The following is a 27,959-nucleotide window of genomic DNA, read 5'->3' as shown; positions in this document are numbered from 1 at the left end:
ATTCGCCTATCAATACGTTCTTTTGTTGAATCATTTTTTGAATAGGATCAAACTGTGCTAGCAGCTCACTTGGTCTTGGTTACGTTGGTTTCAGCAGTACTCTGAGTGTTTGGAGTGTCCATGGGAGGGGAAGAATGGTCTGGCGAGTGCTGGGAGTGAGGGATTAAACACGTGTTCCCTCTGAGGCCAAATGGTGGTGGTGCTGTCGTTTGGTAGTTGTCTGAGTGTTCTCGCCTCCATCGCTGCTACTCATTCAGGATAAAAAAAAACACTGTTGCTTATCTTAGCTTTACGTAATGTTTATTCTGCGTGAAAGAACAGAACTGAATCCCTTCTAAACAGTCGACGTAAGGCCTGGTGGGCCACGTGTCGGAAGCAGAGTTTAGGAGGAGTCACTGAAACAGTTGCCATTTTTTAGCGTATATCTGTATTTGTAATAATGTTGTCTGATTACATAATTTGTTTTACTGCAAGTGTCTGAGCGAAATGTAGCTAATATTTTATAAACCAGATTAAAAAAATCATAAGGAAGGATAATGGATACGGCCAAGTGTGACTTCGGTAGTAAAATGAATAATGACAAAAGATAACTCTAAAAAAAATGATTATTAACTATATAATACCGAGCTGGATTGCTCCTTTGCTCGTGATTTTTTGTTTCGATGATAGTAATAATTCTCTTTACATGTGACGGAGTCAAAAGGCATGCAGGGTCAAGCATTCAGCGGTGATATGCTTCTGTCCCATATTTTGTACAAAAACTGGGAGAAAAGCCAACACGTCTCCTCCCTCGCGGAGAGGCTGGGAGGAGGCCCCGGCTGCGTCACGGCTATAAAGAGCGGCGGGCTTGTGTAGTGTCGAGGTGGTGGGCGGCCCGCGGCGACGAGCTGGAGGGGTCGCCGGGTGTGTGTTCACCTCTCCGGCCAGCTAGGTGGTGGTCAGGTGGTTGACCTAAAATCCAGTGTGTCTTCGACTAGTTCAGAGGGATGCCGTGGTGGATGAGTCGAGAGATGTGCAGGTGTTCGGGAGATTTTACGTGGACCGTTTAGTAGAAGGATTCCTCTTCCGCCTTCCTGATAGCCCTTCTTACCTGTGGGGAGACCAAGGGCTGCTCATTCCAGGGCCACACGAAGTTTAGGAAGGGAAAGCCTACTCTATTCTTTCTTTTGACTCTGAGCTTCCTCATAACACTTTAAAAAGAAATGTTACTCAAAATTGCAATTTCACTACAGGAGACTGTGAATCTTATTAAAGGAACTTTAACTTGAAACCTTAAAAACTTAGAAAAAAATTGATTATATGTTTTGAATTTTCTTTTTTTTTTTAATGCTAATACTAGGAAGAAATTGTTTGTGAACACTAATTTAATTGAGACCTAAGAACACGTCTAAATGACTTAAGCTGGGCTAATATGTATATTTCAAAAAGTTAGTACTTGGCGACACTAAGAATTTTCACACAGACTTATTACCAAAGCACAAGCAAGTTCATCACAGAGCAGCGTCATGCAAAGCCGCGTCGTTGTGGAGGTGACGGGCAGCTTGATTGCTTGGCCGACTCCTGCCAGGCCGTACGTTAGACTGCTCTTATGAAGGGGTCTGCGTTGGGTGTCAGATAGATACTAGGTGAGGCTCACCTGACTACGATAGACTGAGTTGCCATTTTGTTTCTCCATGGTATAGTCAGTAGTATTAAGGTTTGTTTTCACCAAGTCATGGTGGACTGACAATGCATTGTGTTTCTGCAACGCATGTTCTAAAGTTTCAAGCAATACAATGTATTACGATTGGTTTGTATCCTCAAATATTTGTCGCGGTGTCCCCTTCTTCCAGAAGAGTATCTTTACATTATTGTGTCTTCTAAAGTAAGTGGTGGTTAGGTCCCAGTCTTTACTGCTCATTACAGAAGATGATCTAAGCATGAAGATGTTTCTGAAATCGCTGTGTGGCAAGGTTTACTAACCGTCTGAGAGGTTTTCAGTCAAAGAAAATTTGTACCTTCTGTTATAGCTGATATATATATATATATATATATATATATATATATATATATATATATATATATATATGTATATATATATATATATATATATATATATATATATATATATATATATATATATATATATATATATATATATATATTTTTTTTTTTTTTTACTCTGATTTATTGAACGATTTTTGCAATAATAAAACCGACCTGTGAGTAGGTCTGCATCCCTGTGTTCCTTTAAATTGTAAAATAATATCCAGAGCACAGTGACTGGTGCTGAATTCAGTAGGTACTTCTGAGGGAGATTGCGCATCGATGCATACTTGTAGGGCTGAATTTAGCTGAAGCGGCCCTAAATCGTCCACTTATTGGTCATTGTCTTTTCTCCGGCCAACGAGGGAAAAGGAAGGTTACCTTAGCCGGCAAAATAACATTGACATTATATTTGATTGAAATATAAATACCCCAATAAAGGCAAAGTTTTCTGCTGATACCTGGTAGCCGTTGCATCTCTAGTGGTAAATGAATTTTCTTGGGTTTCATGTTATCATCTCATGTCAAGAGGAAAACTCTTATCGTATGTACGTTTGTGTAACCAAGTGAGCATCGCCAACTACCCATTTAGGGCATGTGAAGACCCTCGCTCTTACGATAGTTTTTAGCACGGTAGCAGACATTTCACCCAGTAAGTTTAGTCTGACATGCTTGCTAATTAGCTCATAAGTACTGGGACGCAGTCCGTAAAAAGAAAAAAATCCATCTTTTTTGTGGTACTTGATTCAGAAAAGTCCAAAAATGTAGAGCCGAATTAATGAAAAAAGGGCTGTGTCAGGGAGGATTTTGGAGGCCTTTGACGTTAAGGCAATTTTATGAGTTAGATCATTTAGCGAGAAGCTGTCTTTCAAGTCCCTCCATATTTAAGCCTGGGTGAGTACGGCAGCAGCAGGCAGTAGCGGCTATGGGGAGGTGGCGGCAGCAGAAGGGTGTAACTCGGAAATGAGGAGTCGCTTCACCTGCTACAGGTAATTTCTTAAAGCTAACATGAGTTCAGACGACTTTCCGCCCAGATAACCCCAGGGCAGGTAAAGGTTAGCCGACTGAAACAAGAAAAAAGGCATAATGTAACCTGAGTGTTAGGAGTAGGATTAGGGTAACGGGAGGTAGGGCAGCTGCGGAGTATTTGGACAGCTTCATTCGGCCACTGTGGCCACCGTAAGGGTTAGAGCACAGGCGAAGCGGGAGGATGGACGGGCGGGTGGCCATATGGCTCCCTGGAAACCCATTGTCAGCTGTGTCATACCTTCCCAACTGTGAATGGCACTCTCTTTAGTGTTTGTCATACATATAAACATGTACACTCAAAAAGTTTATGGTACATTGATCAAAATAAAAAGTTGTTAAAAAGCTAGTAGTGGAAGTAGTAGTAGTAGTAGTAGTAGCAGTAGTAGTAGTAGTAGTAGTAGTAGTAGTAGTAATAGTAGTAGTTGTAGTAGTAGTAAAATTATTTAGGTAATCAGAATCCATAACATTGAAGAATACTTCAAGTATAGTTCAGGAGTCCTAAGCCAGCCAGTAGACGGGAAGTTCGGGGTCCTTGTTTTTGAACCACACATGATTGATAGTCTGGTGCAGAAGGGAGTGTGTAGGAAGGGGCATACATTGACGGGTGTTTTTGCTCAACGTTCAGTTCCATGGCAGTATTTGGTCCCGGATACAGTTCACTTAATACATCTGACCATGTGGCCGACGTTGACTATTCTGTGGTGACAGATGACTCGCCAAAGACTTGGCTCGGATAAACTCCCCTAGTACCGTTGTAGTGGAGCATTCCGCCAACAGGAAGATTGTCTACCATTTGTAAGTGAAGCATTTTTAACATAGACAAGAAAGTTAAATGGCAATACTGTCTTCATTGTCCCCATTTTCAAGATAGGCATTTATCTGCTGTTTGAATATGGTTTATCTCTGTCGTAGCAACCCTCGGTTCGTAACTTTATTGAAGGGATGCGGGCTCGAATTTAAACAACCAAAAAAAGAATTGGATTGGCCTCTTCTCTTAAATTTAGCCTTTGTTTATCTAACAAAGAGGGAGAGATAAGTCAAGGACTTGTGATCTCGTCATTCTGCATATTCAGGCCGTGTTGGTGATGATTAGAGTTTGCACGTCGGTAAGTGACGAGTGTGACTTACGGGCCAAGGCCGACAGCCACCGGGGACAATTGTGTGGGCTCATGGTCTTAATCCTCCTCTGCCTTAAATCCTTGTCTGTGTACATATTCTTCAAGGAAGACATTTTATTTACAACTCTCTGGAAAGAAAACTGTCAAAAAACAAAAGGTGTTGGCAAACGAGGGTAATTGTGCTAAGTAGCACGGGCAATATATGGCTTACAGCCAAGTAACGTGAAGTGAACTGCTAAGAGATGTAATATCCATTTCAAAAGACTGACTGAATAGGGGTCGAGTGGTGGAGTGTATGGCGGTAGAGTATCGAAGGAATAGAAAAAAAGGATGTACCAAAACTCTACATCTAAAATGGTCACGCAGGAGGTCAAAACCACAGACATCAAAGGGCAGGACTCAGGACAATAGGAGGATAAACTAAAGGGACGGATGCTGTGACAACATGGCCACTGAAAAATACAATCAATTCTACGGACGAGAACCAGGAGCTACAAAAGTCGTTGGCCGTGTGATGTTACAGGTTCCTGGGTCTACCAGTCATTGGGCCTCAGCACCTACCCGCGAGGTGGCTGACATTTTGGTTTCCTCCTTGACCGTCGAGGATGCCGTGGCACTAGATGAAAGGAGGGACGAGATCTTTGACTCTCCCGCCGTAGCGAGCGCTGAGGAGTGTGCCTGTTGGGAGTTAATGGTAACCCTGAAGCTCTGCGAAACAAAACATTTTACAATGACTCTCGGGTGTAGTGTTCACCGACAGTAGCAGGTCATAAAGAGTGCCTCGTGAGGGCGTGGTAAACTTCTCATGGTTGACAAAACCTTCATAACGTATTGGTCTAGACGACGAGATTCGGAATAAGACACTTTCTTTTTTTGTCTTCTAAAGTTTGAAATGTTTCCCCAAGAACTAGTGAGGGAGGAAACTCAGGTGGTGGAGACGGCCACTGGCTCGGCTCTCGATAGCTTCATGAGTGCCTCAACGCGGTGGCTTGATTAAGAGTCATGGATTCAATTACCTTGCATACTAGTATAAGTAGAAGTTTCATATTTTAGTTCAAGAGGAAAGACAGAAAATTTAGTATTTATAAAGAGTGTTCTGGCATGCACACTTACGAAAGATTTTGTTTGTCAAGGAGCGGGCGGCATAATTAAAGCTGAAAAAGGCAATGATGTATGTAATAGCGATTTATAATTTATAGGTATCTTAGATTACAATGCAGTCAATTTTTTTTCTTCCCATAGGCAAAGTTGGGAAAAGTGCGAGATATGGATGAAAAAAAAAGTAAAAATATGATCCACCTCGAGGCATATAATTTGTTTTTGCTTATTTGTTTGTTGGGTCGTCTTTCTCAGCTTCATGTCTCGTTATGACCGCGGAAAAGGCAAGAGTTGAGCAACAGCAGCAGCAGCAGCAGCGACAGCAGTAGAGAGTGGTGCGAGGAGGGGAAAGGAGGAACAGGAGGAGGAGGAGGAGGAGGAGGAGGAAGACCAGCGGCTCCTCTTTACAACTAACTTACATGCAACTCAAACTCTGAAGCGCATTTATGAACGCCACAAAAGTTTCTGCAAGGAGAAAATTTAAACAAATGAAGAAAATCAAGCTAAAAACGAGTGAAACTAGTTATACAAGTTTCACACGAGAATTGCTTGGTCAAGGATCAAAGAATCGTCTGTTGTAAATATCTAAAAGAAGTGTCGGAGCCTTCATTTTGTCCGGTACATGCGTTGAAGCGGATTTTGTTGATGGATGTCTGTGTGTGTAGGCAAGAGCAGTGTGTGTCATGGTGGTCTGTCACGTCACACGAGGGTTTCTTAACGTTACATGTCACTCCAAAGAAGGAGACATCTCACATTGTAGATTCCTTAACGTGCTCGGAAGACTCGTCCTGTGCGATGCTTGACTTTATCACCTCACTCGAAAACACATATAACGTGTTTTGTTGACCGAATTTGTGTGTTTAGTTAGAGGAATTTTGAGTGTTTACTCCCTCACATTGAACTTAGTGTATTAGGGCTTGTAAAAAGTGTGACGATTATACTTATTTCTCATTCAGTTACTTATTCTTTGGTTCCACTCTTATGTTTTTTTTTTGTGGGTATAGGAGACGTGTGTGAAGCTTATTACATCAAAAGAGAGGTGAAAGGTTGAAATATTACTGGTTTGAAAATAATTTTGGTTTGATGTTTGGTTTCACAACACGAAATTTAAATCAAATCATATGAAAAATTAATATTGAACAAAATCTTAAATCCGTGATCCAGAATGCTGCGTATTGATGACAAGCAATCCGGAGATGAGAAAAGGTCTCAGATTTTTATTACGAATGAAACCGATTCAAAACTTATAAGAAGAAAACAGTTGAAGCCTCGTCAAAATTATGTGATGCATGTTGATAAATACGAGTGAGTAGTTGAAGGCGAACAGTGTCAGAGGACGAGCACACAGAGAAGAAACAAGAGCAAAGAAGGCTCGTGGTCATCCCGGACGGTGTACAGCGTCGGCGAGAGGGCGCGCACTCCAGGCAGGCGTTCCGGGCTGAGAGGGTGCCTGTATGGACTGAGGCGGACTGTGGTGCTCGCATAGGCGTGGACAGCCGCATAGAGCTTCAGCGTGACGAGGCGATGCAAGCCATACAAACGCTGCATGCTTGGAGGTTTCTTAAAATTCCTGATGATGAGTCTAAGGAGTGAAATCGCACGTTATATGAAAGTCATGGTTCCAGTGTGATTTTTTAGTACGATGGTGTTTCGGGATATACTTTGAGAATCTGGAGGACATGGAATGATTAATCTTACATATAGTTGCCAAGAAAATGCGTTAAAGCAAAAACATTTATTTAGAAAAGTTTAATTAGAGTTTAGCTTAAAGATTAATTTTACTTTTTTATAGTAAATAGCTCTTTCGAAAAAAAGTTATGTCTGCTGTTAATACAACTTGCGAGCCTGTGTTAAACCGAAAATACGGCTGTGTTAGACGGCCTGGCGGAGGCGGAGGTGGTGGCAGGGAATATTACCTAATGCAGCATCCCATCTTTGATCCTAGACCTTATATTAATCCATTGTTCCGTCCTCTGTCTCTTTAAAGTGCTATTTATTAGTTAGGGGATGAATCTGCAGGTTAACCAATAGCTCCCGACACATGCTGCTTCATCATGTCACTAAATGAGCGTGAACGATGCGAACGATGGCAGCAGGTCAAGTGTGAGTCATGTATGGGGTCTCGGCGAGGCTGTAGCGGGGAGGGGCGGGGAGGGGCGAGGGGGAGGGAAACTACAGGGCATGTCAAGAGAGGGTCGGGCCACCAGTACCTCACGACGCAAGCTGTTTGAATATTTGCCGTAAGTGTCGTCCAGGTACTGAATCGCCTCGAAGGGAGACTGGAAAAAGGTTCAAGGTGTTGGATTACTTATATTTACATGAGGTGGACATTAATGGATGGTATTTTTTTTTTCAGATTCATTTGTCAAAAGATGCTACCTAACAGGTCGAGATCTTTAATTGTAGTTTTATTGTTTTAGTTGTGACATATTTCTTGATTTATGCCTCAGTTCAGTGATTACCTGGATGGGAATGTTATGAAAGTCAAGTGTAGTTATATATTATTTCTACGTAAATGTTTTTTTTATCGTATTTAGTTTAGGACAGCACTGATGTTTGCTGCTTAGTTTACTTTCTTTAGTGGAATGAGCGTCTCGTGTCGCTTCATCCCGCTCTCATTACCCTTTTATTCGTCATCGTCTACCACTATACACATTGAGATAATTCGTCAAAGGCGCCATCTCTTCCTCCATCAGTCCTTTCAAATGCATTAATGATTATAATATCCGTCAACCATCTGTCAGGCTTCGTCGGTGTCTATGCTATGGCAAGGGTCACTGCGCCAGGTCATTAGTGGATCGTGGCGGAGAAACCACTGCATCAAAGGTCCCTCAACATTTATGGGGTCGGGTAACGAACTTGTTTCACTGCTTGGTATTACATTTTCATAATCATCGTCTCGTTGAAGGTACGTCACGTGAATATTTCGTGAGATTTTCTCCGTAAAGTTTTCATCAAAAAAAAAAAAAAAAAAAAGGCGGTGTTAGGATTCACTTGCTTTGTGGCGTTCAACGATGCCTATGTGGCGAGACGCGGCCAGCTGAGGAAATGATAAAGACTTTTTTTTTTTTTTTAGTGAAATGAGAGATTTTGGACAATTCTCTAGCAGCAAGAGTGACACCCACACCCACCCACACCCACACACCCACACACCCACACACACACACACACACACACACACACACACATACTCCCCCCCCACACACACACACATTCTCTCTCTCTCTCTCTCTCTCTCTCTCTCTCTCTCTCTCTCTCTCTCTCTCTCTCTCTCTCTCTCTCTCTCTCTCTCTCACTTGTGCTCACTCTTTGCCGGCTAGGAAGAAAGGGGGAGGAAGGGAAGCAGAGTCGTGACATCTTGGTCTGGTGCTTCTGCTGCTTGAAACAATAAAGCATCTGAATGAGTCTAATAGGGAAAGCTTTCAGCGCTAGTTTTTGTTAAAACTAATAATGAAATAAAATGAGACATATACGTGGGTAATTATTGACAGGAGAAAAATAGAGGTAATGGACACAGACCGCTAGTAGGTTGTGTGTGTTTTTTACAACGAAGGTGACGTTAGAACACACCCAGGCAGGTGCAGAGGAACATAATTTTTTTTTTGGGCATCACAGGTCACGCGAGAACACATCTGTGGAAGAGCCGTGGTGCTGCATGCTGACGGGACCGTTAGCCTCGTTACGCCCGTGGGGGTATGTTTACTCTCAATCTTCAATCTTTTGCTAAGGAAGCGGTCAACCTCCACACAGGCACGGCCACACAGGGTACACCTCACAGCTAGATCAGAGTGCAAGTGCAAGGAATGTCAGCTGGCCAAACCGCTCAGAAAAACCACGCTCTAGCTGATTTAAGTTAATGGATGAGAGGAAGAGGATGTCCGTCCACCGACCATGTCCTTCAGGTTGCTACGCGTTCTCTCCCTCTCTCGAAGGAAGCAGTAGCAGGTGTTTCCGCTGATCAAGTCGGTCGGGATACCCCACATTTTCTCTGGCTGTTGGCACACCATTATGTCTGTGTGTTACAAGCCAGCTCTGTTTGTATGTGTGTGTGTGTGTGTGTGTGTGTTTTTGGGGTGAGGGAGGGGTGGGGCGGCGCAGCTAAAGGAGGGACCTTGATCATAGTAGGAGAGTCTTTACATGGTCTTTACGAAATACGTTATACTATTAGAAGAAAAAAAAACTGGTTTAGTAAAGTATGCTAATCAACTATTTTGTTATTCAAAGGCTCAAGCATTTGTGATGCAAAATATTGCGAACATATCTGTTGTTGGTAGAGTGCCCCTTGCAAGAGAAAACGAATAAGTTTAAAAGTTAGATTGTCTCATAACATTCAACATTAATTGAGAGCGGGTGACGAAGAAAGATCGAACACTCCTTAAAACCGAGTATATAAAAGTTGCAGAAACTCGATTCTGACATATTGAAATGTAACTGTGACGCGGCTCGGCGCTTCACCGCTATGCACGTCAAGCCCTGAAAGCACTTGTCTGGGCTGGCTCTGTCGCCGCCGCTGCGTGGCCACTCCGGGTTGCTCGCTGCCCTCGACTCAGCGCGGCTGCTGCTTCGGTGTGCTGGCGGCCACAGGTAGTGTCTGCATCTTGGGTTAACGTCTGATGGGAGCCTGTCAGATGACTTCTCTGTTTCTATCTCTGTCTCTCTAACACCCACGAAGGGGAGAGGAGTAAGAGAGAGAGCAGGTCACTTAACCCTAAGTAACTGACTGTGATTTATACTTGTGGTTGGTGTAGCTTGTAGGTGGACTCAAGGGGAGTTAAACATTAACCAACTCAGGTAATCAGTCCTATTTTGACACCGAATGTTATTGTTTTAGGTGACTTGGCGTCTGGACTTGAGTAAGGGAACCATCACCTGCACAACGTTACAGATGGCAGACCCTGAGGTATGCAGACACTTCCTGTTTGGCGGACTGTATTTTGATGCTAGGTGCTGTTTGAAATTAGCTTTTGATGGAACAAGCTAACATCAATGCAGAAACACGAAGCTACACTGACTTGCCAACGTACCAGTGTTCAAGTGATTTTTTTTTTATATGCTTCGTGTTATTTTTTCACGAGTGTTTTTACTTATTTTGCTTTATCTCTATTTCTGTGTTCATTATAATTATACTAGCATGAAAAATGTTCCTTACCTAAACCTGTGAGGGAGATTTACAGGATGATTAGTCATATATGCATCATAAATAAACAGCCCTAAAATGACTCTACTAAATAAATAAACACACACACACACACACACACACACACACACACACACACACACACACACACACACACACACACACACACACACACACACACTATCATAACTGTGCGACTGGCAATGGAGGAAAGAAGAAAGAAGAGAGACAGAGCGATAAAATAAAATCAGAAGTAGACAAGAGAATGAGTAGACGGGAAACAGTGAACTGGAATACAGGGAGGAGAGAGAGGAGGACGAAATGAGGAGGAGGAGGAAGAGGAGGAGGGAGGGAATGGAGGGAGAAAGGAGCTGAGACAGAGGGGACAGATAGTCAAGGTCACCCAACTCCTCTTGTCAATCAGCGATCATCCATCAATCTATACTTAGGCATGTACTCCGGCCCTAGAGCGAGCGACCCCTTCTACCTCCTCCCTCCTCTCTCCCCTCTCTCTCTCTCCCCCTCTCTCCCTCCATCTTTATTTGTAGATCTGGCTGCTCACCACAACACCATCTCTCTCTCTCTCTCTCTCTCTCTCTCTCTCTCTCTCTCTCTCTCTCTCTCTCTCTCTCTCTCTCTCTCTCTCTCTCTCTCTCTCTCTCTCTCTCTCTCTCTCTCTCTCTCTCTCACCCACCACACACACACACACACACACACGATAATCTTATCCAATCCCTAACCATCTAATCCCTAATCTCACACCCAGAGCAGCTTACCTCAAGGGGAAGCCCCTGCCTGGCACGGAAGTTGGCAATGATGTCATCAGCCTGTCGCTCGAAGTCAGTGGGGGCGCGAGGCTCGAAGTCAAGGAAGGGGGAGGAGGAAGCGGGCTCGATGGCGGGGGCTGGGGCGGGGCGGCTCATGGGGCTCGGGGAGAAGGCAGAGGGATCCATGTTCTGAGTCTCCTGTAAATATAAGGCCAGTGTAAGTGTTAGGTTTATGAGAGGGCAGGGCGGAAAGGGTAACTCATACGGGTGACATTAAGGTATGGGCTGAAAGAGAGAGAGAGAGTGGGGGGCGGGGGTAGATATGAAGGGTTATAAAAAAAAAACGAAAGGGTAAGTTTAAGGCCCTAGAAAGGCCAACAGAGGGGAACACAGAAAAGGTTACTCATAGGAGAAAGGGCTCAGGAAAAGGCTTTAGAGAGGACATAAGGTTACTCTTAGGGTGAAAGGGACAATTTTATGTTTTAGAAAGGACAAGAAGGAAACATATACACACAGAGGAGTCTAAATGAAGTAGCACCGGGCCAGAGGGGGGACGAGTAGAGGAACAAGACAAAAAGGGCTAACGTGTTTGAAGGGGTATAAAAAGGACTAATGGCTGGGTGCCTGACTTTAGAAAGGACAGGAAAGGAATACTTATAGAGGAGGGAAGGTTTTGAAGAGGACTGGCTAGATTGGGAGATGGGCCAGGAAGGAAGAAGAGAGCGAAAAGTCTTGTTGTGTGAGTGTGTGGTTACACAGAGGACGAAAGGGTGGGTGAGGGGGCGTAGAGGTCGCGAGGAGGACGATCAATGAAAAATATGAAGTGTTGGACGACCTTAGGTGTTCCCCATTTAGTGTTTGTTGTGTAAAGATATCGTGGGTACATTTGGACTTTACAGGGTCTGAGTTGTTGTTACATTCCTCTCTAAAGATATGAGTTCTCTTAATACATACCATGAGGTCTTAACAGCAGTAGTGTGTACAAATCTTAGAGAGACACAATAAGTCAGTGCCTTAGGGGACGTTACAAAAGCAGCGCTTTAATATTTGAACTGGGTAAGAGTGGAGGAACTAGACTTGTCGCCATGATCAGATGGAAAATCATGACGAAAAACGAACACTGATTTGGGGGACAGACCAGTATTGTGGAGGAGGTTGTGGTGGTGGTAGTGGTGGAGGTATAATATAGTAGGTGTGTCCTGATGGAGTCTAGCGTAATGCTTTTTCCTCCTTTGGATGGACGGCATCAGGCACAGCAGAATGTTTGTGGTGGACATGCCTCTCTAAGTGATGCATTGCTTGAGGTGTTTGATTTCATCACAGATGTAAAATATCAATCAAATTGTAAGGCGTGTGTGTGTGTGTGTGTGTGTGTGTGTGTGTGTGTGTGTGTGTGTGTGTGTGTGTATGACTGGCCGGTAGGTACATACACAGGTCTGTAGCATTTAACGTAACCTTAAAATAGGTAAGCAGAAGACACTGTGGTGGCATTAGGGAGGGGAGGGCGAAATAATAGCAAAACTTAGATAATGGAGTTAGTTCAGCGAAAAAAATGCATTAGATGCTAACAAGCGGTAAGCAGAATGAAGCAACAAAATATATAAACCAATAATGTTTATTGTCATGCAGCAGCGTCAGGTGACTAGTGAGGGGGGTCGGCCACACCGCCGCCCCGCCAACACACCCTCACTACCTTAGCACACTAACTTTTATACTCTGTCGCTTAGATAAAATTCCAGGTTAGTTATTTGTCAGATTTATAGAGTACACAAAAATTCAGTTATCCTGAAAAATTCTGAAAAAAAATATTTACTATTTAGTTGTGTCCTGTAAAGTATTAGAAATGCCTTGCTAAAAAAATATATAATGGAGACAATTGTATTCCCTTGTGTGCATCAGCTGAGCAGAACACCTAAGGAATAATGGAAGGCTCCTTGTCTGCATTATGCACGCGCCCAAACGCGTCAGCCATCATGCAACTAGTGGTGGAGCGGGACCGGCGGCGCTGCTCCGCTAGGAGCTGTGCTCCGGCCCGCCACACAGCGGGGCGCGTTCGTAATGGGGAGGAAGGTTGCAAGACTCGAGGATTTGTTTACAAGTTTCAGTGCAAGACCAAGTTTCACGCCACAGCATACAGGCGAAACACAAAACCCACAACTCACACGGTTGTGTGGAGCTTGTGCCGCTCGGTGGAGGAAGCCTCGCCTCCCCGCCGGGCCGCTTGGGAGGTGCTGACGCTCATTACATGAGTCGTGGGTGTGAGGAAACTAATGAGGAGCAGTTGTCAAGTGAGGAGTGAGAGGGGAAGGATGCTACACATTTGGGGGCACGCGATATGTAGTGATGGTCTAGTTAAAGGGAAAGGTAATGTACAGGATACCTCAGTGGGTAACTGAGGCACTAAAAGTATTACACAAGCTAGAAAAGAAGGTTACTTCTTACACTATAGAAAGTGCGGAGTGAGCTGCGCGGTTTTCAGTTTCAAACATACGCAAGCTTCCGTGAGGATGTTAAAAGGTTGTGCCAAGACAAGGTCTATCGAAATAAGTGAATCAGAGCCAGAAAAATAGCAAGTAGTGTGAAATGTATAATAATCTGAGAATATATAAAGGTTACTCGCAAAATAAAGGTAAACCAAAGAAAGGCTAAATCAACATGAACCTGGTTGTTATTTAGTTTAGAGGGTTAATAAAGAGATCATGAGATCATGAGTATAATAATGTTACACACTTTTATATTTTTGCTTTTATATTTATGTAGTTGAAAATGATTAAAGCTGGAGTACCAGAGCAGCCCAATATTAATGATGAGAAGCTATAATTTCATTTTTAAAAGGCGTACTGATGGCAATAAAGAGGTGGAGGCGAGACAGCTGGCGGGAAGAGGTGTGGACAGGTAAATAAAAGAAGCTAAAGCGACAGCGACACTTTGAAAGATTGATCTTCCTATAGCCGCAAGGGCACTTGTAGGCCTTCGTCCACAGAGCTGGGTGGGAGCAGGAGGAGGACGAAGGAGGAAGGAGACAGGGACACAAGATTAAAGTGTTAGGGTCAATAGAGGACAGGACTAGAAGAGTGAGGTGTATGTCGGCATAAAAAGGAAAGACTGGCGTGTTTCTCCGTCCAGTGCAGTCTGCCTCGCCAGCTGACTCAGGATGCGACAGTAATAATAGTAATCACCATAAACGCAGAAAAAGTATATACAGTATTTTTATGAAAGCCAGAAAAATCACACTTGTCAGTACCATTTAAGTCAACGAAAAGCGTCAATGCGTTATCGCTCGGGATCCGATCCGATTGTTGTATTTTTTTTTTGGTGCATGTGAGTCGGATTTATGCTTTGTAAGTCGAATTCATTTATTTTTTTACAAGAGAAGACAGCATTTCTTTAGAGGTGTCGGGCATTAGGGGATTTGGAGAGGGTGTTTTGGGAGAGGGTGTGGGGCGGGGGGGTGTAGGGCAGGGCAAGGTAGGGAGTTAGGTTAGAGCCGACGCCTGACTGCCGCCACGGCCGGAGTGTAGGGCATGAACCCGCAATAATCCTCCTGGAAAAACAATCATAAACACTTGGCTTACACTCGGCCCACAACAGGGTGAGGCTGGTCATGATGATGTGGCCACAGATATGTGTCTCAGTAACAATAGCAATAATAGTAACACAAGTAATAACAGTATTTCAGAAGAAAACACAACTACTACCATGGATTTATTATTCGTAGGGTAACCAAAGGACAGTTCTCTAATGGGAAAAAAATACATATAAAGTTGTAGAGATTAAAAAAAGGTGTGCTATATTAATCTTGTTAAAGGAAGACAGGTGGTTCACCACAGGGCTCTATCATACACGGGGATTAAAAAAAAGTAGTAAGACTTGAGGTAGAAGTTGATCGAATTAGAAGGGAAGAAGACTTAAGCAGCAGCAGAGGCAAGGATAAGGTACGTAAGTAGGGTGAAGCAGAGGAAGCAGACCTACGGCACAGGGGCGGCAGAACGCTGGGAGGGGGGGAGTTGATGGTGGTGGTAGTGAAGGGCAGCGGCCGGGGCAGAAGCGGGAGTTGTGTTGACGCCCGCAGCAATGACTGAAGGGGGCTTGGGGCGTGGGTAAGCCGTTGCGGTGGAGGCTTAAGTGCTCAAGCTTTTCCTGGCAGGTGGTAATAAACACAGGGATGTAGGGAGGCAGTGATTAGCTGGACCTTCATGAGAACAGGTCTGCCTGATTGCTGGTTCGTGGCAAGGGTGTTTTAGCTGTTGTTATTGAGCGTGACATGGATGCAGCACGTGGCAGGGGTACATGGTGATATGGTGGCTTCGTGGATTTGAGGTGGTGGCGTCTGGGAAGTAGCGCGTGAAAGGGATGTCTTAGTCGTGATGGTCTCTCCGTAGCTGTTAACGCGTCATACCGTGCGTCTGAGGTGGTAGCGTTTGGTAGGTGGCACGTGGAAGGGGTATTTCAGTTGTTAGTAAGCACCATTACTTGGCAGGGGTACGTGGTGAGCCCAGGTGGGGTGCTCTAGCTGTTACTCTTGCTGTATGTGACGGTGTAACGTAATGGGTGGTGCATAGGAGGGAGGGGGATGTTATTTTAGCTGTTGCTTGGCCGTGTCATGGATCTGCTGTGGTAAGGTGCGTCGTAGACGGTGCATAGGTAGGTATAGGTGGAAGGTGTAGGTGGTTAGCCCGTGACATGGGTCTGGTGGGGCATAGCATGGTAGGTGACACGTAAGTAGGTATGTATGCAGGTAGGTAGGTAGGGGTGAAGGTGGTTGGGCGTTGTGATAGGTGGTGGGTTTGTGGGTGGTTAGGCCGTGTCCACGATCTGTGAGGAGCCATGAGGTTACCGCTTCATGGGTGTGTTAAAGCAGAGCGAAGAGGAGGAAGAAGTTTCCGCAGTGAATTAATAATAGTAATAATCACGTGGACTATTAATCGAGACCCTGAGGAGCCCCTGCACGCGACGCGGCTCACTCACCATTCTGCTTGGGACAACTTCCTCAGGGTATTTCATGGACGTTAAAAATCGGCGGGGATAGTTGTCGACAGGATCCACTTCGGCAATCTTTGTTATGGTGAGAACAAGATTTTTGTCAATGTCTTGAAGATAGTAAACTATGTCATCATCAAAATATTGTATTGGAGATAGTGTTTATCATTCACTTAGTTTTCAATAAACATTTTCTTTCCCTTAGTGGTGACGATGTCCAAAATTCAATATAGTAAAAAAAATTCACTGCTGAACTTTTTTGGGTTATTATATTTTTTCTTTGGCTCACATGCTGCCAGGTAAATCACATCCACACACTGACTGTCAAGGAAGCACAGGTGCAACACACCTATGTTATCAATACCTATCCAAGGACCTCGAAGCGCAGAGGCTCAGTCCAACACACGCCGTCTGCTCCTAGCAATGAACTTAGCTTCTTATCCCTGGTGTGTGTGTGTGTGTGTGTGTGTGTGTGTGCCAGAGAGAGAGAGAGAGAGAGAGAGAGAGAGTCGTACTTCCTAATCAGATTTAGAGATATATAGAATCCTGGGTTAAGATTCGTTTTAGGTCCGTGCCAGTATCTCATTACCTACCTTATGAAACATCAGTATCTCTTCATATATCTTTTCTACAAACCTTCAACAGTCATGGAAACGCTTTGAAAATCCAATTCAATGACTTTTTTTTTTTCACTTATTTATAGAGATATTTAAAAGATTCATCTACTGCGAATCATCATTGTCCACACATCCAGCCTGCAGTCTGATACAGATCAGAACTTTTCAAGTTCAACTGTTTATTAGATACTAATAATGTTTTTTTTTTTTTTTTAAGAATTAAGTTACCGTACATTTATTTTATGCAATCAAAGTGTGAGTGTCTTGCGGCACAAAGGTACAGACTTTGATGTCTGACTAAGAGGGCCTCGGGTGTTTGCGTCTGGTCCTGGCGCCACCCGCCAGAGAGAAAAAATGTGTAGTTCCTCTCCAACCTTAGCTCGGCGCCCTCACTGTGTAGCCCGTTTGGGGCGCCTCAGCACATTTGCAGCCATCCTTTATTATATGTATGATGAGCTCTCCCACACTTCGCTGTGACCAAGACAATGTTTTACTACCGAGTTTTCTTGTTTCTTTCATTTGTTGATAGGCTACCTGTGAACAGCTATAAATATTCTGTTGAATTGTTATACTTCTGTTTGTTCTTATAATGGCACGTGTATCGTACCAAGCAAGAGAGTGGCACCGGGGCCCTTATTGACTGTTCCTGGAGTAGCTGAACCGCGTTAGCCGTTGCTCTAAAACGGTTAATTGTATTGCCCTCTTTTTGTACCGAGTCTGAGTAGATTGTTATTTTTGGCCGGCGGTCAGCTGAGAGGGTGCCAACTGCCCTGATTCGGCGCGGCGCCCACCGAACACCTGCCAGGAACCTTCACTGACTGGCACTAGTGTCGGGGGGGGGTGGAGGAGGGGCACTAGGGGGTGGATGTGGAGTGAAAAAGTTAGAGGTTGCACAAGGGAGGGGGGTAGGGGGGCACTGGTAATGAGGGTATGAGGGGCGGGGTGTGAAAAGGGCAGGGTGTCACATGGGGTGTGTGGGGGAGGGGGGAGGGAGCGGGATGAGTGTAGGTGGGCAGGTGATGCTGGGAGGGGGCAATGGAAGCAGTGTGTCATTGTGGGGGTGTTAGTGGGGGGGGGGGGGTATATCGGCGGCGGGGTAGGGGAGGGGCTTGTAGGTGCTGGGGAGGTGAGGTAGTGAGTGATGAGGTAATATCGGTGAAGGCAATGAACGTGAAGAAAATAAAACCAACAGAGTAAGGACAGTGCGAGATAGGCCGGTTCTCCTAAGCATCTCTACCATGTCAGCCCTTTTGCATGTACGAAATGATCATGTAAAGTGGAAGCATCTGTGTTCAGTCAGCCTAACTACAGAGTTTCCTTAAGGTATTTTTGGCATGAGTAAACTTTATTTGTTTACATTTGTTTCTCGGGGTACATATTGCGAAATGATAGTGATAGGAGACTCAGCTTATGGAAATTTAAAGGGGTATAGAGGTGGTGGTTCAAAGAAAGGAGAGAGTAGGGACCTTAAAGTCAAAGGGAGAAGAGAGGAATGAGTGCATAACAGATAATAAGTAGGGACAGATGAAAAGAGTAGTATAGGAGAGCAAGATGAAGGCAAATGGGATATACAAAAAAGGGAAAATGAGAGCCGTTAGAGAAGGCAATGAAACAGGGATATACTAAAAGTTCAGCTAAGAGGTTTCGCCGATCCGATCAGGGCTTCACGGTACAACGAGCACCTACTTAGAGCTTCACTTCAGCTCACGCACGCGCACCAAGGCGGCCCTACTATGCTCTAGGGGCAGAACTTCGCTACTACCTCAAAATGTGTGTACGAGCATAGTGCTGAGTAAAGCTAATATTAGATGATCTCACAAGGTTGGGTGGCTGGCACGACGGTGGAGCGTGCGACTTTCATACTAAGTAATGGTTGGTGGGCTTCGAATCAATGCTGAGACGGTATTAGCAGGAGAGGGAGGTGTCGCTCGTATTTTGTTTATTTGTTTATTATTAACTTAAAGGGGGCATAGCAGTGGCAAAACAAACTAAAAACCCCAACACGCTATGTCACAAAATACTACTGATGACGTAAATAATCAAATAATTATTTCCAGAGACATCTTTGTTCGCGTAAGGTCATTTAGTCTGTTATAAAGCTGTTTCGAAACACTGTTTCAATAATGGCACTGTATTGTGCCACTAAAGTACCGATTGTTTAGTGCAGTTTTGAATTAGATTTTTCGCATCGATGCAAGAGCGTGTTCCTAGGTGTCGATGTTCGTGTGACTCGAGGCGATGAACGAGGGAGCGAGGGTGTGGGCGGCGGCGCATCACGGGCGAGGGAAACGTTAGTTCAGAGGCCTTATTGTGTGTGCTTGGGATAGTTGATATTAACTTGATAAAATACTCGTTACTATTATTTTTTTTTTGTCTTCGAGATGATACTCATCATCAGCTTAATCACTATCATATAATTTCAATCAGCGTCAAAATTAACATACGTTTTTTTCCTGTAGCACCCCAGCCCATCCTAGCCCCCCTGACTAAAAGCGAGGGAGGGCTGAGTGATCAGGGCTGGCTTCGGGCGGGCTGCACCACCAAACATGGGCACGCCAGCCAACCTCAGGCAAGGCAGCGGCAATGGTGCTCCAAGCTACTGTGCCTGCTTTCTTTTTTCTGCTGCTGTTGCTTCTCTCCAGGTAAGTGTTTGTTGATGAAGACTTTTGATTTATTAAGTTGTAAAATCTATATGTGAAGCGAAACAACACCACTACGTAGCGTCAGTAGCAGCAACACTACTATCTTTTTATATATATTTTCATCTTGATGTTGATCCCTTTATATTTTCTTATGTGGATGAAAAGACACGTCGTGTTGTTTTTATAGATGTGTGTGTGTGTGTGTGTGTGTGTGTGTGTGTAATTTGGTCGACTACGCTACACACTTTCGGTTGTCAACGAGTGACCTTCCCGAATGAATGAGCTCATAAATGACGGATCCCTCTGTACGGCTGAAACCTCACAGCCACACACACCCGGGAGGCGGAACACAACTCCCGACTGACACCTGGTACCCATTCACTGCTGGGTGGACAGGGGGCACTGATTAAAGGAGACTGCCCATCCGTCTCCACCCTACCCAGGTATCGAACCCAAGACCTTAGCTGTAAAGCGAGCGCGCTAACCACGCCACTCCGGAGATCCGTGTGTGTGTGTGTGTGTGTGTGTGTGTGTGTGTGTGTGTAATTCACCTCTTGGTCTGCTGCGGGTCTCTCTCGAGACAGCCAGCCGTTCCCCTACGGAAGAGCACAGAGCTCATAGTACCGATCTTTGAGTAGGGCTGAGACCACTCACACACAACACACCGCGAAAACGAGGTCACAACTCCTTGCCTGACGTCGCGTACCTACTCACTGCTAGGTGAACAGGGGCTACACATGAAAGAAGATAAACCCAACTTATCTTCACCCGGTCCTTCTGGTTGTGAGGCAGACGCTCTATCCACTGAGCTATCGGGCCGTGTGTGTGTGTGTGTGTGTGTGTGTGTGTGTGTGTGTGTGTGTGTGTGTGTGTGTGTGTGGAGAAAGTTTACACACTAGTGTCCTTTCTCCAATTCTCTTCTCTTCATCCCCTTCACATTCCCCCCTTCCTGAAAGCAGTCTTGTTACACACACCCGCACCTCCTCACTACTCGATCAACATGGGCTGCAGCACGAGCAAATGGTCAATGCGTGCGAGAATGATTACGAGTTGTATATTGAATTACCAAAGTGTCTTGAGGAAAGTCTCTCGTGTGGTAAAAGTTTTGCATTGACTTTACTTATATAATGTTCTTGCTTCACACCAAAGATTTCTTACATCCTACGTGAATTATTTTTCCTGAAGTCACTTTACAAAAGCTATTCTTGACCTTCGTAAACTTACGACGAGCAAACATCAGTATTCAGCAGACACGATCATCACTTAGTCACCCTTATCGCAGAGCAGACGTGAGACGAGTCTTCTAGAACCAGGACTCGCAAGTTGAGAGTTCAAAGTATATTACGTAACAGGGGAGTTATGCCGTCCCTTACAGAAAAAAAAAAATCTTCATTACTGTGTGGGTGAATCAGGCTGACAAAAATGCTTGCTGCCTGCTTAACCTTCAGATAACTAAAATTCCGCCATCCAACAAGAATTCTACATGTACTCTAGCATAAAAACAAAACAAAATACGAGAGAGAGAGAGAGAGAGAGAGAGAGAGAGAGAGAGAGAGAGAGAGAGAGAGAGAGAGAGAGAGAGAGAGAGAGAGAGAGTCACTATTCTAATACTCTATTACTATGATACTAATTGCCGAACACGTGACTAGCGCAACACAACTAACATTCAGAACCTGACACAAAATAATAGGGACCGTTTATGCCCAACAGTACGTCAAGATGTTCAATCGAAAAACGCGACAAACCAGTCCGTCTAAGTGGAACAGGAGGCATGCATTAGCTGTCATACTAATGCGTAATGGGAAGCTTTATCTCTACGAAGCAGGGGCCGGATTCATAAAGCCACTACAAGACCGGTCGTCAGTAAGTCTTTTAGTAAATCTGTCCTCTACGAATTAACCTTATGTTCAGGCTGCTCCGATGACAGTGGATAAAGTACTGGCCTGGTCGACACTTCTTTCATTGCCATTGGAGTCGCCTTAAGATCTAGAGCGTTCGTAGATGATGGAGTTACCAGAAGACTTAGCAACAACAGGTCTCGTAAGTGGTTTGATGAATCCGCCCTCAGGACAGCAAGACAGCCAGAGTGACAGGTGGTTATCCAACATCCGCAGTAACATGTCGGTAGTCAGCATGTCGGTATTCGGTAATCATTCAGTTCGTTCCCTCAATTGAAGGGGTGAATGCATCAAAGTGTCTCGCGGACTTGACCTTCTCCTGTTCGTTGGGAATGGAGAGTTGAGGTAAACGTGTGCAAGGTTAGATATCCACGACTATTTTTCCTATTCATGAAGACTGATAAAGCTTATAAGGCTGGGGGAAGGGGACTTCGCAGATAAAGGCTAAAAAATAAGTGTTTATTATTTTCTTTTTGCCACAAGAAAGAAGCGAAACATTAAGTGAAGTGGAGGACGAGCCTACAATTTTTTCTTACAATTCTTTTTTTGTACACGTGAGAGATTTCCACGTCAAAACGTTTATAAGATACTAAGAGACAACGTTATGCACAGAAATACACGAGCAATGGTAAGAAAAGTTACTTCAGAGGTACTCGTTTCTCAGTCTTATAAGGAAGCATCGATTCTCAAACAAGCTGAAGAACCAGAAAATAATAATCATATGAGGGTTAAAGCATCGCAGCAGCCCTCGTCAGGCGCCTTCGTAGTGTGGCAGCGGTGGACGGGCAGCGGCTGCATCTGAACCACGATTATGATTCTTCCATTGGTGGCCGGCGGGCTGGCAAGACACCCGAGATGGGGGGGCCAGGATGGGGGGCGGCGGCCCTTGGCACGCATCACCCCTTAGTGCCGCCCCGCCCGCAGCAGCGCCTTATATGTCCCTCCACCGCGCCCAGGGAACAGCAGGCACCCACCAGCCAAATGGCGGATAGGCTGACGGGGCGCACACACTCACGTACACACCCTCGCTCGCGTAGCTGTTGTGTCGCCCCGCCCCGCTGGCGCCTCCTTACTTGTTGGAGTCGTGTCTGTACACTGGCTTATCGGTGCTCCATGACGAAAGCTACAAATACTGATATGTGAGCTTTTATTTCAACCCATGGACGTAATCTGTGGTGGGATTTGGACTTTTCCTGCGCCAGCATTGTAACTAGCTTTCAAAAGAAGAGTTTTTGGGAGGACTTCAAATGTTTGATTGCTACTTTTGCTAATAATGAGAAGTAGTAATCGCTATACATCGCGGGATCTGGAAATAGTCGATACATTTATGTTAAATTATCAACAGGACGAACTCTGTAGAAAACTAAAAGTATTTAACGCTATTTATCACCAAGATTTTCGAACTTTTCATTATAGACCGGAACATATAATCAGGTATTTCATGAATTCACAACTAGAAACTGTTTTTCATCAGTGTGTTTTAATCCGTGGATACTCCGATGCACGCAGTCATAAACATATTGAGATGAAAATTACTGGAAACGATTTTCTACTTGTTGAGAAATGAACAAACAAATAAAGCAAGTTCGAATATTCCCCACAAATGTATCAATAAAGCTATTACGTGAATATGCTTGGCCCTACTTCCCAAAAGAAAGAGAAAAAAAAAAAACAGCAGCAGCAGCAGGGTGGGCTGAGCGGCAGGAGCAGGAGGCAGGGGACGCTGCCTGGCCAGAAGGGTGCACAGGCGACATTCCCTTCCTATGGTCGAAATTAGGTCGGTGGGTTAACGCCAACCGGGAAGCGTGAACAAAGAGTGGCTGTGCTTCAATTAGCCGAGGCGGGGTGAGGCAGCGGAGCGCGTGCAGGGAATGTTTGCTGGAGGAGCGGGAGTGCCATAAACTGGTTCGAGGCGCCGTTGCAGACGATGTAAAGATAAAGACTTAGCGTGTGTGCAGGAAATGTCTTGTGGGGGAGGAGGAAGGGCGTGTGCGCAGGGAGTGTTTGGAGGAGGAGGAGGAGGAGAGGCGTGAACTCAATGGTTCATGTAGTTTGAGGTGCCATTGATTCAAGGCGTCGTTGCAATGGGTGGGGTCAGCGTGGATGTGTGTGGTGTGGAAGGCCATGGGGAAGGGAGAGGACAAAGGTATGTCGCCTGGGATAAGCTGGGTGGTCGTGGCGTGGCTGGGAAGGGGTTCATGTATAAGAATGTTGTGCTCTTAATGTATTTTTAAGTTTTTGTTTTAACACACAAAAAAGCATCTTCTTTGGCTTGGACTATTTAGGTACTTATGAAGTAGCTGTGAACACTTTTATTTGTGTATTGTATCTTTTAGGAAGAATGTGGATTGAATGTGAATTGAAAATACATTTTTAATACTTATGTGAATGGCAAGAGGGGAATAGAGCCTAAAATAGTCTTTAAAATAGTCTTGGCGTATCTCCTTTACTTAATATAAGAACTTCATTTCAGTGCGCGAGGGCGAGGCTTGAGTAGGAGATGAGGGAGGGATTGTCAGTTCAGTGTTTGTAGTTTAATGTATTTTTGTTAAGTCTTTGAGGATCAGATGCAAATATAGATTCGAGCCACTCAATTAGCACTGCTGAAAATAGTTGATAGTGTCAAAATATTACAATATTAGTATAAATAAATACAATTATATAACAGAAGGAAATAGAGGAAGGGAATTCAGAGAGGGGAACATTTTTTAATGGCAATGAAAGCTGAAAGAGGAAGCAAAAATGAGAGGAAGAAGGGCGGGGGAACAAACAATCCTGTTTTCAAATGACCAATTTCTTAGAGGTTCCTCTTCGTTGTCATGTACGTCAACTTACTCCGGTAATAAAATAATACCAAGATGTACAATGCAGGGAACAACAACAACATCTATAACAACAACAATAACAACATCAAATACTACTACTACTACCACTGTCACTACTAATACTACCACTATTACTACTGCTACTACTAATATTGCTACTACTACCTACTACTACTACTACAGCTGCTACTACTACTACTACTGCTACTACTACTACTACTGCTACTACTACTACTGCTACTACTACTACTACTACTACTACTACTGCCACTGTTATCACCACCACCACCACCACTACGATTACATCAGTATTTTGCACACATTTTCGTGAATTTCAGCCATCGTATAGTTGAGGTAGGAGTTTTACTCTCCAGTTGGAACTTCAAGAGTAATGTAGTGGAGAAGGAAGGGAAAAAAAGTATATAAGAGGTGGATATAGTGGGCGTGTATGTTTAGAAGAGTCGGATATGGTAGAGTTGTATGTTGGGTGTGTGTCAGCTTGGGGAGAGAAGCGGGGAGGCGAGGGGAGAAGTTTTTTTAAGGGAGGGAGTGGGGCGATAGTGGTGCTGGGAGGACAGAAATAGCTGCCGCGGTCTGGCCCTGGCACGCTCCCTCCCGTGTTTACCGTCATCGTGTGTCAAACGAGCGTGACGTCATCATCACACATACGTTTGTCAACAGGATTTGTCATTCCTATTCCACCTTTTCCGCGGTGAGCAAGTGATCCCCCGCCACCAAGTGGTGTCTGGCAATGGTGCAGCTGCCTGTGCCGCCTGTTTCGCCTCGATGTTTAAGGCGGTGATGCAGCGAGCGTGCCTGTGACTCATGGCCTGGTCTAATGGTCCAGCGTGTGGTGAGCCTAGTTCGGAGCGTCGCTTATAGGAAGTCGTAGTGCTGTCTTCAACTTCGTCATAGTTATATAAGCTCAGCTGTTTAGCCCCGAAAGTATTTGAGGCTCATGGCTATTTAGGTCTCCTGACGTTAAGTCCAGTAAGTCTGTAGCTCGCCGCCAAGAGGAACTATATGACAAGGTCTGTACTACATACAGGGATCCCAGTATCTAGGTACTCTAGTATGGATACTCTCTCTCTCTCTCTCTCTCTCTCTCTCTCTCTCTCTCTCTCTCTCTCTCTCTCTCTCTCTCTCTGTAACTAGTTACTTATTAAACTCTAATTTTCGGCGCAAAGGTTGTTCTCCGTCAGACTTTGAGCCATTGACCTCGTTGGTGGTCCCATCCTCTGGACCTGCACAGGTTGTTTCGCTTGTAGAAGGATTAAAGGACCTATTGGGCCTTTTGGGCTTTGGGGATGGTTGACGCCCTTGCATTATAAAGGCATTATGAAGATAAATTATCATTAATTAGGTTCATGCAATGATTGGAGTAAAACAAATAGGTCCCTTTTCCTTCTTATCCGGCTTGAGCTCCGGTGTGTTTCTCAGCTTTGGGTGATGACTACCAACGAATATCTCTCTCTCTCTCTCTCTCTCTCTCTCTCTCTCTCTCTCTCTCTCTCTCTCTCTCTCTCTCTCTCTCTCTCTCTCTCTCTCTCTCTCTCTCTCTCTCTCTCTCTCTCTCTCTCTCTCTCTCTCTCTCTCTCTCTCTCTCTCTCTCTCTCTCTCTCTCTCTCTCTCTCTCTCTCTCTCTCTCTCTCTCTCTCTCTCTCTCTCTCTCTCTCTCTCTCTCTCTCTCTCTCATATATATATACACACATCGTATTACAGTGGTTTGGGAGCTTAGCTCACAGCCGAGAGGTCCCGGGTTCGATTCGTATGCGAAGTAGAAACGGATTAGCTGTCTCCTCTCATCTGAGCCCCTGTCCAACTGGTCCCCGGTGTCACTAGGGGAATTTGTCCCTCCACCCGGGTATCTGTCATAAGTTATAAGACGCTCCCTTGTTCAGAGGTTAGCACGCTCGGCTCACAACCTGGTCCCGAGATCGATTCCTAGGGCGGATTGATATTGGATGGGCTGGCTTCTTAAATTGTGCCGGTGTCTACCCAGCAGTGAATGGGTGCCTGTTGCCAGTCAGGGATTCTGGTCCCGCCTCCTGGAGTGGTGGTTTGGCACCACCAAAGAGGAATAACCTAAGCCCATCAGACCTGTATCATATGGGCTTGTAGCTCAGTCCTGGAGGATACCAATGGGTGAATAGGCGAATTACACACTAAAAAAAAAAAAGTACCGTGATGCAGTGGATAAGGGCTCGGCTTGTCATTCTTCAGGCTGATGCACGGAGCGAAGAAGTGGGAGGGGGCGGTGAGGTTCCATTTTTGCCTGTAGATGGCGCCACTATAAAACACTTGCCTGCACAATGACGGGCTGGGGCCGATTACCATCCAGGCCCCTCAAGAAAGCCTAACGGCGCTATAGGCTGGCACGTAAAAAAAAAAAAAATAAATAAAAAATTGGCTAACGAGCTCCAGAGCTTTTTCCGGGAGGAAACTCGCCGGCAAGCACGTGGTCAGACTGTGAGTACATTAAACACGTAGCTCCGCAGTGCAGTGGTTTATGCGATCGGCTTACAGTCGAGAGGTCCTGGGTAAGATTCCCGCAGAGTGGAGAGAGATAGGAACTCTTTCATCTGTGCCCCCAGTCCATCCAGCAGTGAAAAGATACGGGTGTGAGGCGGGGTTACTTGGATTGATGTGAAATTTAAGCCGTATCCAAAGATCCGTTACGATGCAGCTCCAGGCTGTTTCGGGTAAAGTACAGGCTTGTGGTTGCGAGTACAGCACGTGATCGAACTGTGCTAAATGATAAACACACACACACACACACACACACACTCTTGTGTGTGTGTGTGTGTGTGTGTGTGTGTGTGTGTGTGTTTCAATACTGCTATTCAAATGGATTGCGTAGTACAAAAACGAAGGTTCCTCAAGTGGCGAAGGGGAGTGTTGTTCCCTCAGCGTTAGCTAACAGCCAGCCAATGGGAAGTGCTGAGTCACATCCAGTATTTAGTCCATGCGTCTGGGAACAAGGGTTGTGTTTGTGTCTGTGTTGTCTGCTCCTGAGAGCTGGGCGTATGAGAGGCCCTTTGGCCGAGTAGTCGTCGGCACCGCTGGCTTCAAGCTACATGGGAGCCAAAACATTTTTGTGCCGCTCTCCATCTTTTTTCATTGGTCTCCTCCCTTCAGCAGTTGAAGGCATTATGAGGCGTCACCACCGTCACTATCACTTTACTGTAACAATTTTCTCTCTCTCTCTCTCTCTCTCTCTCTCTCTCTCTCTCTCTCTCTCTCTCTCTCTCTCTCTCTCTCTCTCTCTCTCTCTCTCTCTCTCTCTCTCTCTCTCCTGTCCTTCCCCTTTTCTTAGGAATTTCACAATTTTCAGTTCAGGCAGATCAAAATGCACCTATGAGAAGTTATGCGTAATCCATCGGTCTTCAAGAATGCAAACAAAAATCATACTTATTCGGGTGCTCTTAATGATAAGTATTCTGCAGCAAGAGTTCGGGTGCTACTCTCATGATTAGGTCTCCTCTTGTGTGTGTTGGCTGAGAGATGAGCATCACCTGGGAGTCATGGGTTAGATGATTGAGTAACGTGTGCGACTCACCCTCTTCGACATGGAGCCGTCCATGCCATACTGCCTCTCAATGTCGAGGAGGTGTCCGCCCTGGGGAAGGTGGACGGTGGTGCAGATGGAGCGGGTTCCTGAGGAGTCATCCTTCTTTTCCCTCTGGCGGAGGCCAATAGGGGTGTACTTGTAGCCGTAGGCAGATGGCCAGCTCATGGTTGCGGGTGAGTGAAGCGACGAGGGAGTGACGGAAAGACGGTCCACGCACGCTGGCTTTCGGGGCAACACTGGCTGGGCGGCGCG

General features: G+C 45.1%; 1 protein-coding gene across 4 annotated transcripts; it reads right to left on the bottom strand.

The window, feature by feature from the left end:
• Positions 1-278: 278 nt before the first annotated feature.
• On the bottom strand, positions 279-27,959 carry LOC127005000 (uncharacterized). Of its 4 annotated transcripts, none has more exons than XM_050873437.1 (4): positions 27,696-27,959; positions 11,184-11,372; positions 9,161-9,262; positions 279-1,090 (listed from the first exon to the last, which is right to left on the bottom strand). In XM_050873437.1, exons 1-4 carry the CDS (start codon positions 27,870-27,872, stop codon positions 1,046-1,048), a joined length of 513 nt encoding a protein of 170 aa, XP_050729394.1. In that variant the 5' UTR covers positions 27,873-27,959; the 3' UTR covers positions 279-1,045. The 4 variants fall into 4 exon arrangements, with proteins under 4 accessions (XP_050729394.1, XP_050729385.1, XP_050729396.1 ...); XM_050873428.1 differs by lacking the exon at positions 9,161-9,262 and adding an exon at positions 4,734-4,850 and having other exon boundaries at positions 27,696-27,958; XM_050873439.1 differs by lacking the exon at positions 9,161-9,262 and adding an exon at positions 7,481-7,549 and having other exon boundaries at positions 27,696-27,957.

The sequence above is a fragment of the Eriocheir sinensis genome, chromosome 3 (assembly GCF_024679095.1).
Source record: "Eriocheir sinensis breed Jianghai 21 chromosome 3, ASM2467909v1, whole genome shotgun sequence".
Classification (NCBI taxonomy): Eukaryota; Metazoa; Arthropoda; class Malacostraca; order Decapoda; family Varunidae; genus Eriocheir; species Eriocheir sinensis.
Note: the sequence above shows the minus strand (reverse complement) of the source record. Positions and strands in the feature narration are given on the sequence as shown.

What these genes read in the sequence shown, in the direction of transcription:
- LOC127005000 (XM_050873428.1), bottom strand. Translation starts at nt 27,872, where the DNA reads ATGAGCTGGCCATCTGCCTACGGCTACAAGTACACCCCTATTGGCCTC. An exon ending in GGCAGGGGCTTCCCCTTGAG is followed by an intron (nt 4,851 to 11,183) that starts GTAAGCTGCTCT and finishes AACTCCCAACAG; the next exon opens with GCACACTCCTCAGCGCTCGC. An exon ending in AAATGTCAGCCACCTCGCGG is followed by an intron (nt 1,091 to 4,733) that starts GTAGGTGCTGAG and finishes GTCTCCCCACAG; the next exon opens with GTAAGAAGGGCTATCAGGAA.